Here is a 15,281-nt window from a genome sequence, read left to right on the forward strand (position 1 = left end):
GTCAGAGGCAACTCTATAACGGAAGAGGAGGCATTTAAAGTCTGCAGTGTTTCCTGGGATTTGGGTGGAGCTGCGCTCTCTCCAGGTGCTGTCCTGAAAGGCTCTTAGTTAGACTTACCGGTGACGGTATTTATAAGGTGTGGTGTTTTTTTTTTTTTGTTTTTTTTTTGTGGTGCTTTATGCCTTACTCACTAACTTTTTTACAACACAGCATTCAAACTGTGTGGGACAAGCAACATTCCTAATTGGATTGCCCCGTGCACCTGTCAGCAGAGGCTATGCTGCTTATTATGGTGGATACACAATCTGGTGCTGAAGTTGAGTAATTGGATGGCGATCATGGCTAATGTCAGGCTGGTGAGGTGTGCCAGGGACTGTGATGACATGCAGAACTTGGTTGCTTCAGGAATTGTGCCTTACTATCAACATCCTGGAATATACGATTGTTTGCCTCGCCCTTCAGAAGTGGACTTTGGGGACTACCATTGAGGTTTTAGTCAAATTCCACAACTGTGGCTTGCATCAATAACCAGGGCAGGACCAGAAGTTCAGCATCTCAGAGAAATTAACCTCTATCTGCTCTGGGAAAACCATCACATTTCAGCCTTTTCCGCTTTACACATTCTAGGAATAGAAAATTGATAGGTGGCCTTTTTCAGCCACCAGCAGTTGGGCTCATGAGAATGGTCACTTCACCTGGAAGTTTGTTGCGCTATTTATAAAAGATGGGGCATGTAGATCAACTGCTTGTGTCAAGATTCAATAAGGTTGAGGAGTTCAGGTCTCAGGATCCAATGAATGACCTTCATGGTGGACTTGCTGGAATCGACCTCTCCTATTTTTATCTTTCCTCCTCCTAAAGATCCTTTCTTGTCTGCTTAATTGGATTTGCTGGGAAGGCATTCAAGTGATTCATTTGTCCCCAAACTGGCCAAGAAGAACTTGGTGAAAGTACATGGCCATTACCACACTTGCTGTCTCAGAGACCAGCCTTGCATCCTGCTTCTCAGTCACTTGCTTTGATGGACTGGCTATTGAAGCCCATGTTTACAGAGAGGGGCCTGGCTGACTCAGTCATCCATACACTTCTGAGTGCCAGAAAAACACTGAAAAGTCGATGGCACCTTGAGGGTCTATTTTTTGTCAAGTGGTAACAGTGGAAGGTCGGTAATTCCCAGTACTCAGTGGGGACATATCCTAACTTTTCCTTAGTCTGGATCAGCAGTTCAATTACAACTTTCAAATTGACCAATTTTATTCTTTTTTTTTTTTTTTTTTTCTTTCTCTTGTTATCACTACTTCCGAGTGAGTATCGGAACCGTCTGCCTTTTTTTCATATTTTTTTTTTTCCTAAGGTAATACTGTATATCTCCTCAATTAGGACTTGCTGCTTCCATACTTTTTTATCCTGCTTCAAATCGCCCTCAGAAGATGGCACTCCTCTCTGGATGTGGTTTGAGGTTTTATTCTACCATGCCACCACAGCTTTAATAAAGCAGTCTTATTCTTTGTGCTCCCAAAGGGTTCTCGGAGGGCGTTTCCCCTGCAGCTCATTCTGCCATTGCCAGATGCAATTGTGAGGTTGTGGTTTGAGCCTATGAAACCTAAAATTCCTCCTTTCCCATTAAGGCTCTGTAACTGTAATCCAAGAAATAGATTTTTCAGGTAATTCAAACATTTGCTGATTCTTTGTGTAGGGATGGGAATTAACACAGTGCTTGTATTCATTCTTTTAAGTGGATTGCTAATGCTCGCCTTGACTCTGGTGTGTGTTTTTGTTTTTATTTCAGTGCTATTGTACAAAGCAATTCTATGGGAACTGCAAAAGGAATGCAGATGAACTCCAGTTTAATAGGAAAATGTATTTCAGCAACTCCCAGTTCAAAGCGTACATCTGCTTTGCCTACACCAGTTAGTCGCAGAACATCCGGAATGGTAACTCCAAGGACTGTCCCAAGGGCTATTCCATCTTTGCGACCTACACCAGCTTTACAGACACATAGCAAGTCATCTAAGAAGCCACTTGTTGGGTAAGCACATTTAATTTTATTTACGTTTTTTTTTTTTTTTTTTTTTGTGCAGTAAATACGTTTAAACACCTGTATAACATTGGTGCTTTTTATGGATTTTTTTTTTTTTTTGTGACTCTACAATCATTTTGGAATACTAGTGCTACTACACCTAGTTAGTACTGATTTTATATACCTTTTATGTCTGAAGCTAATTAAATCACCGTCTCCTCCTGCTGTACATAACCCCGCCCCTTGCTCAAGTGCAATCACCAGTGTCACAGTATTGACCAGGCTACCCCTCTACTGTATACATTGGCTCCATCCTGTCTCTGGTCTGATCTACTGATTAACACATTACCTCTCTTACCCTCCATCTGTACACTTATCCTTTTCATTTCTATCCTCCCACTGTTATTTAACTGGTACATTAACCCCTTCATCTCCCTCTGTATATGACCTGTATGTTTAATGTATAAAGTGCACTATTGCCAAGCTTCATGTTTTTAAACTCCTCAGTTCCAGCCTGTTTAATTTCCAAAATATTGTGACAAAAAATGTGATTTGTTGATGCCCGCTCTCCATTATTTGCAGGGTTTTTTTTTTTCTTTCTATGGCGTTATAACAAAGTATAGGAAATAGTTTTTCCTCTATCATCCATTGACAGACGCAGCCTCCATCTTCATTAGGTGAATGGGTTATGCTGCCTCCTGCAGGAAAAATTTCACATGTACGCGGCTACTGGGCCGTCCCCACATGCATAACCCACACACCCTCTGCTCCGCAAACCAGTGTTTCTGCCTAGAGAAGGAGTAGGACCTAGGTTTCCTGCTGGGACTTCATTCTCACTTTTTTTTTTTTTTTTTTTAATTCTTTTCAGAATTTTTTTGTTTCTCTTTACTCACTTTGCTAGCTAGTGTTCAAGGGGATCCACCTGGTTATCTCCAAGCAATGACGGCTGGGGCTACGCTCTGGATAATCTACCTTATGGTCCCCCCAGCCTGGCCAGGTTATAATCCCGCATTAGGCCTCTTTACGACAGTGCCCCTTTCTGGATGGAGACGAGCCTGCGAGCGGATGCCGGGACGCGACAACATGGAACGCGCTGAGTCGCAGCATCCCCACTTTGGGTAGGAGGTCTGCCCATGGTATGGTGAGTAAATGTGACCCTCCCCGCCCCCCCGCCCCTGGTGACCTCGGGGGAATGTAGGCCCTCTTCTTGGGAAAATAGGATTTGTACCTCCAAATCCTCTTTAAAGATCCCCCTGGCCTGTTGGGTATCTGGCCTCTGCGCCCTGTTTCCCTCTCCCGCCCCCATGGGGGGGCTATGTCGCTGGGCCTGGCATCTTGAGGGGGATGGCAATAGTACCTTATTCTTGCTGGGTCTTGTGTTTAGATCCTTGAGACCTTCTTTGTGGGGGTCCCTGGCTGCATGGCATGCTGTGGGCGCCCCCATCTTAAGTGTGGGCAATGTGTATAATTTTCCCATTGACTTGTTTGGAGCAGCCATTTTCTGAGGTTCCTATTAAAATGCATTGGCACCCATTTTTGTGTACTTCTGTTGTACTGCACTAGCAGCGTGACCTTTTACATCCAGGCCAAGGTAATTTCCTGTGATTCTTCTTCCTGCTGCAAGCCATTGAGGGTTCTCTCTGAAGGTGATACAGTACTGGGGTCTTTGCTGGCATATCGATGCATACTCTGCTGTTAGTGTATATTTAAGGAGGACTCTGCAGACCGCTGCAATCGGCGCTTCTTAAAGTGACAGTACTCAGTTTTTCTACAACTTTGAATATGGAGTCCCAGGCTGTAATTTCTCCCTAAAACCCACTCTGTGCGACTCCTGGACAGTTCGGTTCATAGTTGCTGGCTGCAATTTCAGCAGCTCTGGAAAGCCTGGAGACAAGAGTTGATTTTGTCATGGAAAAAAAATAAACGGCCGCTGCCTTCTCCATCCTTGGTGGAGTCCTCTGATTTCAGAGGCTGATGTGGTCACCACAGACGCCCCCTTACATGAAGGGTCACTGTCCTCGCAGTCAGATGGTGAAGAGGACCTGTTGTCTTCAGCTGCAGCGTGGTAACACACTTTGGTGGAAGCCCTGATTGTTTCAGTGAGGGAAACCTAAAATTGGCTGAGCCCACGCTGGCAGGGACACGTGTGACCTTTGGCTCCCGCAAGACCCAAAAGTCTGGCAAGGTTTTTCCCTGTGCCGAGACTTTTCGTGATATTGTAAATGACCAATGGTGGCGCGTTAAGCACGTGCTAGTTGTGCCAAAATGCTTTAAATGCTGGTATCCTTTTGCTGATACAGTCTCCAACTGCTGGACTGTGCCACCTAAGGTGGACCACCCTGTTTCCAGGTTGAACAAATCTACCATTGTGCCTGTGGAAGATACCCTTTTTTTTTTACGGATCCGGTGGACAGGCGGGTGGAATCCCTTTCCCGCCATCTTCACGTGTTGGCAGGTTCCATCTTGAAACCGGTATTTTTGTCTCTTGGTATCAGTTACGCAATGGGTTAGGGTTCTGAAAGGGAGTTTCAACCCTGACGTAGTTCTCCCAGAACTGATGGGCCCTGGTGTTTTGTGTGATGCGTCCCTGGATGCTGCTCCCCTGGTGGCCAGAGTTTCGGCTGTGGGGATTGCCCTAAGGAGCATGGTTCGGCTGACGAGCTGGTTGGCTGACCAAGCTTCCAAGAAAGCCCTGATGCATCTCCCTTTTTCTGGGAGAGCATTTGTTTGGCGACTCACTGGATGAGTTGATCAAGGGTCTGACTGGCAGGAAGAGTACTCTCTTCCTCAATAATCCAAAGGTAAATCGCCCTGTGCTAAGCGGGATCCTTCCTTTACTGCTCATAGACGTTTTTTTTCGTTCCTCCGCGGCGCAAGAAAAAGGTAAGCCGATCAGAGCTTCTGGAGAGGCTAAGAAGCACTGGGGCAAGACCAGTCAGTCCGGTGCTGCAGACAAGTCCTCTTCAGCATGAAGGGGCGCCCTCACCCATGTGGGGTGGGGGGATGTCGGTGCTGCTTTCAGGAACCCTGGACCTCTTTCATTCAAGACCAAGAAATCTGCTCGGACACCATCCGTGCGGGTCACTTATTTTGGGCTGACTCTCGACTCCGCTCTAGCGAGGGTCTTTCTCCCCTTTTTTTAAAAGCTTCAGAAGTTGCAAAGGGCGATCAGGTTGCTGATGGAACCCGATCAGTCCTCCCTGCGGGCCTGCATGAGGGCCATGGGTCTGATGGTGTTGACCTTTGAATCGGTCCCGTTTGCGCAGTCGCATTCCAGGTCTCTGAAGAAAGATTCTGTCAAAATGGAACGGGGACCCTCGGTCATTGGACCAGAAGATTCGTTTGAGTCATCTCACGAAGGCGACCCTATCCTGGTGGATCCAGTCTCCTGCTCTGTCAGGGCAAGTCCTTCCTGCCGCTGTTCTGGACGGTGGTCACCACAGATGCCAGCCTGTCCGGCTGGGGTGGAGTGCTGGGGAAGCTCTGTGCCCAGGGGACTTGGGCGTCAGGGTCCTCCTTGCTGATCAACCTTCTGGAGCTCAGAGCGTTTAAGCTCTGCCTGTTCCACTGGATGAGCTGGCTACGCGGTTCTCCGGTTCGGATACAGTCGGACACTGCCACGGCTGTGGCCTAGATCAATCATCAAGGGGGCACCAAGAGTGCCCTGGCGGCCAAGGAGGGGGCCGAGATTCTGGTTAGGGCGGAAGCCAATTTTCCAGCTCTTTCCACTGTCAACATCTCTGGTGTGGAGAATCGGCAAGCGGATTACCTGAGTCGTCAGGTGTTGGATCAAGGGGAATGGTCCCTTCATCCGGAGGTTTTTCTCCTGTGTGCTCGGTGGGGGGGGATCTGTTTGGGTCTCACCTCAACAGGAAAGTCTGGTGGTTTGTGACCAGGTATCGGGATTCTCTGGCAGAGGCCACAGACTCTCTGGTGGCTCCTTGGGAGTATTAATGCCCCCCCCCGCTCATACTTCTGCCCAGGTTTCTTTGCCGGGTGGAGGATATTCCGGTCGTATTGGTGGCACTAGACTGGCCTCGGCGGTCTTGGTATGCAGACCTGATAAGACTGGTCGTAGATCCTCCATGGAGATTTGCTCTGCGGAAAGATCTGCTGTCTCAGGGACTGATCTTCCATCCTGCTTTACGGTCGCTGGCTTTAACGGCTTGGCTGTTGGAAGCAAGGTGTTAAGGGATAGAGGCCTTTCTGACTCGGTGATTCCTACCCTTTTGATGGCCAGGAAGTCGCCGTCTAGGAAGATCTCTCATCGTACGTGGAAATCGTTCATTTCATGGTGTGAATCGCTGCAACTGCACCCTCGCTTGTTTTCTGTAGCTAGGGTTTTAGCCTTTTTACAAAGGTGTTGAACAGCATTTGGCGTTTGGTACTATCATGGTATTTGATCACAACTGGGGTTTTTTTTTTCGTGATATATGCAAAAAAAGAGCAAAAATTTTGAAAAAAAACACTTTTTTTTTTTTTTTAGTTTCAATTATAAAATTTTGCAAAAAATTAATTTTTCTTCATACATTTGGGCCAAAATGTATACTGCTACATGTCTCTGGTAAAATTTAACCCAAATTAGTGTATATTATTTAGTCTGTGTAATTGAGTCTAGAAGCTATGGTACCAATTACTGAAAATTGATCACACCAGATGTACTGACGGCCTATCTCCTTGAGGCCCTGAAATGTCAGGACAGTACAAATACCGCCCAAATGACCCCTTTTTGTAAAGTAGACAGTCCAAGGTATTTAGTAAGAGGCATGGTGGGTTTTTTTGAAGTTGTAATTTTTTCCCACAATTCTTGGGAAAATGAAGAAGAAATTTTTTTTTCTTTTTTTTCCCACAAAGTTGTCAATTTATAAGCTATTTCTAACACATAGCATGTACACAGCAAAAAATTACACCCAAAAATACATTCTGCTACTCCTTCCGAGTATGGCGATACCACATGTGTGAGACTTTTACACAGCCTGGCCACAAAAAGAGACTCCACGTCCAAGAAGCACCTTCAGGCGTTCTAGGAGCATAAATACACATAAAACTTTCCTACTACCTATCACACTTTTCAAGGCCCTAGAGCACCAATACAATGGAAAAGTCGACAAAATGACCCCATTTTGGAAAGCAAACACTCCCAACGTATATTCTATGAGGCATTATGGGTCGTTTGAACATATTTTTTTCCACAGGTTTTTGGAAAATGTGGGAAAAAATGAAGAAAACTTTTTTTTTTTTATTACACAAAGTTGTCAATTTATAGGATATTCCTAACACATAGCATGTACACAGCAAAAATTACACCCCAAAATACATTCTGCCACTCCTCCTGAGTATGGCAATACCAATGTGTGAGACTTTTTCACAGCCTAGCCATATAGAGGGGCCCAACATCCAAGGCGCACCATCATGCATCCTAGCCACTTGCCTAGGCCTATTTTTGACATTTGGTCTTTACAAGCTAAAATCAGTTGTTTTGCTAGAAAACTGCTTCGAACCCCCAATCATTATATATTTTTTTTTTTTTAGCAGAGACCCTAGAGAATAAAATGGAGATTATTGCAATATTTTTTCACACCTTATTTGCGCAGCGGTCTTCCAAACGCAATTTTTTTGGAAAAATCACTTTTTTTAATTAAAAAATAAGAAACCAGTAAAGTTAGCCCAATTTTTTCCATAATGTGAAATATAATGTTACGCCGAGTAAATAGATACCCAACATGTCATGTTTCAAAATTGCGCCCGCTCACGGAATGGCGACAAACTTTGGTACTTAAAAATCCCCATAGGCGACAATTTAAAAATTTCTACAGGTTGCCATCTTTGAGTTACAGAGGAGGTCTAGGGCTCAAATTATTCCCCTTGCTCGAACGATCGCAGCGATACCTCACATGTATGGTTTGAACACCGTTTACATATGTGGGCGGGGTTTCTGTATGCGTTCGCTTCTGCGCGCTTTAATTTTCTTTTTTTTTTTTTACTATTTATTTTATTTTTATTTTTACACCGTTTAAAAAAAAAAAATTGATCATTTTTTATTTCTATTAAAAGGAATGTAAACATTCCTCGTAATAGAAATAGGCACGACAGGACCTCTTTTTTTTGTGAGATCTGGGGTCAAAAAGTCCTCAGATCTCACAAGTACACTAAAAGATAGAAAAAAAAAAAAAATTATTATATAAAATGAAAAAAAAAAGGACCTTTAAACCGGTTGCTAGGCAACATTTTCTGTATCTCTGGTCCTCCAAGACCATAGAGTCAAGTGAGGGCAAGCTTGCCCTCACTCGACATCCTGTCTGTGAGGATCTGGGACCGAATCGTTTTCCCCGCTGCCGGCGGGTCCGGTAAGCGGGGAAAAGGACCGGAACGTGGCGGGAGGGGGGGGGCACCTCTTCCGCCATCCCGGAAGGGTGATCCCACGGCGAATCCGCCGCTGGGACCACCCTTATCGGAAAGCCAACCGTCCACCGTTTAAAAAAATACCAGGGTTATGGCAGCTATCTGCTGCCATAACACCGGTATTTAGGTTTAAACAGAGGACGTATATAAACCTTTTTGGACTTTGACATGGTGGCTGTATGAAGGGTGATAGGTACTCGGGTACTTTGTTGGGCAGGTGACAGGTACTCTGGTACTGATGAGCAAGTGACAGGTACTCGGATACTCTGATGGGCAGGTGACAGGCAGGTGATAAGTACTGATGAGTAGTACTGATACTGATAGGTGATACTGTACTGATGGGTACTGATGATGAGTAGTGATGGGTACTGATGAGCAGGCGGCAAGTACTCGGGTACTTCAGGCGTCAGGTACTCTGATGAGCAGGTGGAAGGTACTCGGGTACTCTGATGGGTAGGTGACAGGTACTCAGGTACTCTGAGTATCGGGGGCGCGCATTGCAGAGAGAACGAGCGGCTCGTGCTGGAGCCGCTCGTGTGATCGGCTGTGATTGACACAGCCGATCACGTGGTAAACAGCCAATTTCTATTGGCTGTTTACCTTGATCAGGGATGGGCTATGTCCGAGGGACGAGCCTCACCCCCGATCGCTGCGCGCCCCCGGGGGCGCGCAGTAGAGGGGAGATCCGGGCGACGTCATATGACGGCGGCCCGGATCCTCACAACCACTTTGCCGACGTCATTTTACATGACGCGGTATGGAAGTGGTTAATGAAGACATTGCATTGCCTTCCTTATGGCCGAAGCATCCCAAGGAAATTGCATTGCATTCTTCGGATGTGGTTTGGGCGATAAGAGTAAACCATAAGAGTTTATCTGACGGTTACTGAGTCCTTTAGGAAATTGGACTTTGTCCTTATGGAAGGTCCTCGTAAATGGTCTGCTGCGACCATTTCGAAGTGGATCAGGCAGACGGTTGTTCAGGCTTATTTAATCAAGGGTCAGGTTCCTCCTTTTCCCTGTGAAGGCGCATTCTACTAAAGCGCTGAGTGCCTCTTGGGCTTTTCGCCATCAGTCCTCTGTTGTACAAGTTTGTATGGCAGTGACTCGGTCGTCTGTGCACACCTTTACTAAATTCTACAAGGTGGATTTATTGGCCTCTTCGGGTGCCTCTTTTTTGACTGCAAGATTTTGCGGGCTGCTGTTTCGTGAGAGAATGTTTTTCTCATAGGGGGTCTTTTACCTGGGTGAGCTCCTATCGTTTGGTTGAGCTTCAGGTTACCCAGTGGGCTTAATTAGCCTTGGAGTTTACGTTACTTTCTTCTTGCGTTCTTCCCACCCCTCATACCTAATACTGCTTTGGGATGTCTTGCGTCTCTCAATGGCCGATAGATAGGATTTTTGTAAAATCTTACTGTAAAATCTTTCTCTGAAGTCCACTGACAGACGCAGCACCCGCCCCTCTTTTTTTTTTTTTTTTTTTTTTTTTTTTTTTTTATGCTGGGACTGAGGTCCTATAGCTTTATTTTTCTCCTAATCGTCTTCCAGCCGACCTTTCTTAATGTTCTGGGGGTGTTGTACTCTAGTCCGACGGCTAATATAGTTGGGCAGGGTGGTCTTTCGGGTCCGTTGAAGATGGAGAGAGGCACCAGGCAGGGCTGCCCTCTATCGCCTCTTCTCTTTGTTGTTGCTATTGAGACGTTGGCGATGGCTATCAGATCCAATCCTAATATCCACGGGGTGGACAGCTCTGGTCGACCTCATAAATGTGGACTGTTTGCTGACGACTTATTGCTGTTTGTCACGGATCCCGTCACCACCTTGCCCAACCTGTTTGCGCTATTATCGTGATTTGAGGGGGTGTCAGGCCTCAGGGTTAATCAACTCAAGTCAGAAGCATTGAATATTAACTTGGAGGATGCGACGGTGGAGGCTTTGCGGGCTTCCTTCCCTTTCCAGTGGCGCCCGAGGGCACTTCCATACTTGGGGGTTCGGCTGACCCCTGACGTCACTTCATTGTTCAGGGTGAATTATACGCCTTTATTTGACGCCCTGTCTCAGGACTTGAAACACTGGCAGACACACGACCTCTCCTGGATGGGCAGGATAGCTGCCGTTAAGATGACAATTCTTCCAAGGGTTCTATATTTTTTTTTTTTTTAGGACTCTTCCAATCCCGTTGCCAATGTCGTTTTTGCAACAGCTTCAGACCCTGGTCTATAAATTCATTTGACATAAAGGGGGAAGTAGATTGGCCCGCTCCACTATGTATAGAACCAAATGGAAGGGGGGGTTGGGTGTTCCCCACTTCGTGCGTTACTACCGGGCAGCCCAGTTGACGCAGCTATATCAGATTTTTATTACAGAGGGTAGGCCACACTGTGTGGAGCTGGAGGAGCAGGCCAGCAGGCCTGTGCCTCTGGACCTTCTGATGTGGTTGCCAGCCAGAGAGAGGAAGGCGGTGCTGTGCCCGGCTTTGTCCCATTCCTTGAGGCTGTGGGACGTGGCCTGTAGGTTATACCCTCTTCGGTCCCCTCATGGGCCGGTGGCTCCCATCTTTCACAATCCCCACTTTCCCCCCGGGGCTCCAGGCATCTCTATTCCAATGGTGGATAGATAAAGGCCTCTATCGAATAGGTCACTTTATAGATCAGAGGGGTTCGTCCCCCTTCTTATTTCAGAGAGACACTGAGGATGCCCCCTGGAGAGTCCTATCGCCTCCTCCAGATCACCCATTTTCTTCGCACCCTTAAGGACGACCATAACGACATTACGACTAGAACTCTATACGAGAACAGGTGTATGGGGCGACCCGGGACAGGAGGAGGGATCTCGGAACTGTATCGGTTATTTTTGCCGATACGACAGCTAGGCCTTCCTATCAGTTAGCTTGGGAGTCTGACCTGGGGGAAACCATCGATGAGGAGGACTGGGACCGATGGTCAACTATGGTGCACAGGGGGATACTCAACACTACTTTGGTGGAGGCAAACTATAAAGTGCTATCTCGGTGGTACTTGGTGCCAACGAGGTTGGCTAAATTATTTCCAGGAACCTCCCCCCTGTGTTTTCGACAATGTGGACAGCACGGGGATAGGTACCATGTGTGGTGATTTGTCCGAAGGTCTGGCAGTTTTGGATCCGGGTGATTAACCTGATCCACTCGGCGACGGGCCAGAGGATCGACAGATGCCAAGACGGTATTGTTCTCGGACTTGCCGGTTGAGATTCCTAGAAATACCCGTTCTCTGATATTCTTTATTCTCCTGGCAGCGAAGATTACTGTGGCACGGGCTTGGAAAACACCCGTGCTGAATATAGTACATGTCAAAACCAAAATGTCATGGATTATGCTTAACGAAAAGTTGGCTAGCATCCGTATGGACAGACAGCGTAGATTTGACAGAGTATGGACCCCCTGGGTGGAGTACTTGCAGGCTCCGTAGTTGCGGCTGGGGGAATTGGAGTCCAGTGCGGGAGGACATGGGACGTGTGGCTGTTGTCTTTGTCTTCGGTCTATTCTTCTCTTGGTCTCAGTTCTTTCTGGCTTTTTCCTTCTCTTTTTCTGCTTTCCTGATTTCCTGCATGGTTAACTTCTCCCACTACCCATGGAGATGGGGGCTGCTCTTTTCTTCCTCTTCCTTTTGCTCTTTAGCTTTTCCGTTTCTCTACTTTTTTGGGGATCTGGCTGCTGGAAGGGCGTTCTTGGTTCAGGCTCCGGAACCCTGGTTTGGGGTTTTCCGCTGAGGGCCAGGGATGCTCTCTACTATTGGGCCGTTGATGGGAGCTGGTTGTTTCCCCTTTTGGGGATGGAGGCTGGGGGGGGGGGCTTCGCCCTTTCGTGGACACAGTTTGTGCCCATTGGGGGTGTCTGGGGGGGAGCCCTCTGCTGGCTGATGTTTTATAGGAATTGAGTGAGTGTTATGGACTCTTGCTGTCTCCCCTGGGGAGGGGACTACGGCTGATGCATTTAATATATTTTGCTGTTTACTTTATCACTGTCTACCTGGTTGCTAATACTGTTTGGAGCCATACTCTGTTATATATGAAACGGATATAGGGTGCCTTCTTGCAGGCCGACCCCCTTTTCTCTTGTCTGTTTTTCTACATTTTCTATTTATGCTGTTTTACTGTAATATGCTGTTTTAAAATCAATAAAAAAACTATTGCATACTAATCGTCTTCCAGGACTGCACCTGAGAGGCTCCTCCCACCTGAAAGGAAACTCAGTCCACCATTAGAAAAAGACAGTCATACCTTTAGCCTCAGTTTGTCACCTCTGGACCCACAGGAGCTGCATCCGTTTTATTTTCTTCTGTCTCTGTGCTGTTTGCAGGAGGCTCCCTGACCAGCCTCCCATTCAGCTCAGCGAGCCTTGGGCAGTGTGGGTCAGGCACAGCACATTAGGGGCAAGCAGGCCTCCACCTGAGGTTTCACCCTACTGAGAGGTATGCAACCATCTCCCCCCCCCCCCCCCCAGCTGTCAGGATGTCGGCGGTATTCCCCCCCCCCCCCCCGCACACAGTACCTTGTCATGAGGAGAGCTCTCAGGCTGGTCCCACTATCCCTTCGGCAGAGCTCCCAGCCGTACGGCGTGCAATGCCCCCCTCACACGGCAGCCTCGCCTGTTGGGCGCCTTAGTGGTCCAGGCTGACTGCGTCAGCACCATAGTCGTCGGGGTCTTCGGCTTCCTGGAGCTCCATGCGGTTCAGAGGAGCAAGATGGCGGCATGACCAAAACATTGTGTCACTTCCGGTCTGCTGCAATCTTGGGGGAGGCGGAAGTAGACCATGGAGTGGTGTACTTCTGCTGACGTCCCTTCCGGGCGGTGGTGCGGTTTTTAAACAAGCAATCTCCCAAAACGAACAGGATGGTGGGGTCATTTTTCACAAGAATTAAGCTTGATCAGGTGGCTGACCATAGGATACCAGGATGGGCCAATACAGGTATGTCCACCAACCTGGAGCTGGGCAGGAAGCAGTTAAAGGCCCCTATGTTGTGGTTCCCTTTCTGAAACTGACCAATGTCAGATGCCTCCCCACCCGGCCCTGTAGATCCTGCTGGTCAGGACGGCTCCAAGGTAAGCCAGAGCACTCTGCCATTCCCTCTCTTTACCTCACCAACAAACTACTTTTCATTGTTGTGTATGGCAACTGCCTGCCTCACTGGGTCCTTTGTGCTTACTGACAAAGACCCGAGAAGAGAAAAAGGCAAAGACCAGCAGCAAGGCATGCGCCTCTTGCAGTCACAAAGTTTCCTCTGGAATGGAAAAAAACCCCATGTCAGAAATGCATTAATAAAATGGTGGCCAAAGAATCACAGGGGTTCCTCAAACGTGCCTAATTCCTTTTAAAAAGGAGATTAAAAGCACAATGGTTCCTCTTCGTATAGACATAGAAAAACTGGAGGCTCCAGCCAGGCTAGCACGCCATCCACCAGCACGTCGCCTATCCCCTTATGCAGCCGGGATCTGATGCAGATAGCTCGGAATCAGAATCTAAAGGGGGCCTTTGCTCTAAGATAATGAGGACCCAGCATCAGAGGTTAAACTTTTTTTCCCTCGGAAGACAGATAATTTACTGAGAGCCATTGCAGATACTGGGTATCAAAGAGCAAAAGATTGCAGAGCTTTCTCTACACGATAAGATGTACAAAGGTTTACAACCAAAACCAAAAAAACCTAGAACATTTCCAGTACATTGAGTCTCTAAAAAACTTTGCTAAAAAAGAATGGGAAGAACTGGAAAAAAGGCTCTTTTCTCCAGCTGCAATTTAAATGCAGGTATCTTTTCACAGAGGATACTAAACCCTGGACTAAATGCCCCAAGGGTAGATGCTTTGTTCGGCAGAATCGCAAACCATGCTGACCTAGCTTTTGACAACTCCAGAACTCTGTGATCGTATGGATAAAAAGATAGAAGCACTTAAAAAGAGGCTGTGATGCCGCAGCAGTGAATCTAAATCCAGCCATAGCTTCCACCTGCACGGCCAGGACCTTATTAGTCTGGCTGACCATTGCAAGAAGTGCTAGAAGGGGATTATCCATGAGAACTGGTAAAAACCATTCCCACTCTAACCAGAGCGGCAGCTTTCCTGGCGGGACGCGTCAGCAAGATCTGTAAGGATATCCGCCAGGACCACTGGCCTAATTAAGTCAGCTAGGAGAGGCATGTGGCTGAAGTCATGGGAAGGAGACATCACCTCCAAAAATAGATTGTGGCATCCCTTTTACAGCTGATTACTGTTCGGACCAGACCTGGAAACTGTATTGGACAAAACCGCAGCCAAAAACAAGCTATTTCCTCAAACCAAAAAGAGTAAGGGGAAAACACCCTTTCGCCAATCCAGAAGATTTGATAAGACTGGTGCAAAAAAGGGCTGGACACAAAACAAGGCAAAGAGGAGCTCATCCTCAAGCCTTCTGTCCCAAAGAACAAAAAACGGCGATCCCTGGGGGAGAAGGGGGGGGGTGCTGATTTTCTCACTTGGAAATCATGGAAAACTTCTCCCCCCTCCTCTTGCTCCCCCCAACCAAGTACCTGAGAATCTTCATAGCCACAGTGGATCGGCAGGAGGCGCATCCACATGTACTGATGGCAAAAAGCTATCAAAGATGCCTAAGATTTGTGGTGCAAGGGCCGGCTTCCCCTTCGCATCTTCTAATACACCGCTCTGCCGGTTGGCATCTCGTTAGTACCCAGGATCTGTTCACAGCTAAGGTCCGAAGCCCTAAAAAAACCGAAGACCTTTGCAAGGCGATGACTTGGTCGTCTGTGCATACGTTTACTTAAGGTTCTATAAAGTTGATGTTGGCATCTGGCCGCATAGTTTTGCAGGGGGCTGTTTAGGATTCTTTGGC

The 15,281-nt window shown here is 47.2% G+C and overlaps 1 protein-coding gene across 1 annotated transcript in view; it reads left to right on the forward strand.

Annotated features, from left to right (window-relative positions):
* The window catches only part of GTSE1 (G2 and S-phase expressed 1), a gene marked incomplete at its 5' end in the record, with an annotated part of 97,865 nt that overhangs the window by 40,041 nt on the left and 42,543 nt on the right, over positions 1-15,281 (forward strand). Inside the window, one exon of the mRNA XM_082253535.1 lies at positions 1,791-2,030. Coding sequence (XP_082109661.1) covers positions 1,791-2,030 — 240 coding nt within the window. The remainder of the gene's footprint in view (positions 1-1,790; positions 2,031-15,281) is intronic.

This window comes from Pelophylax lessonae (assembly GCF_965119305.1).
Source record: "Pelophylax lessonae genome assembly, chromosome: 4".
Lineage (NCBI taxonomy): Eukaryota > Metazoa > Chordata > Amphibia > Anura > Ranidae > Pelophylax > Pelophylax lessonae.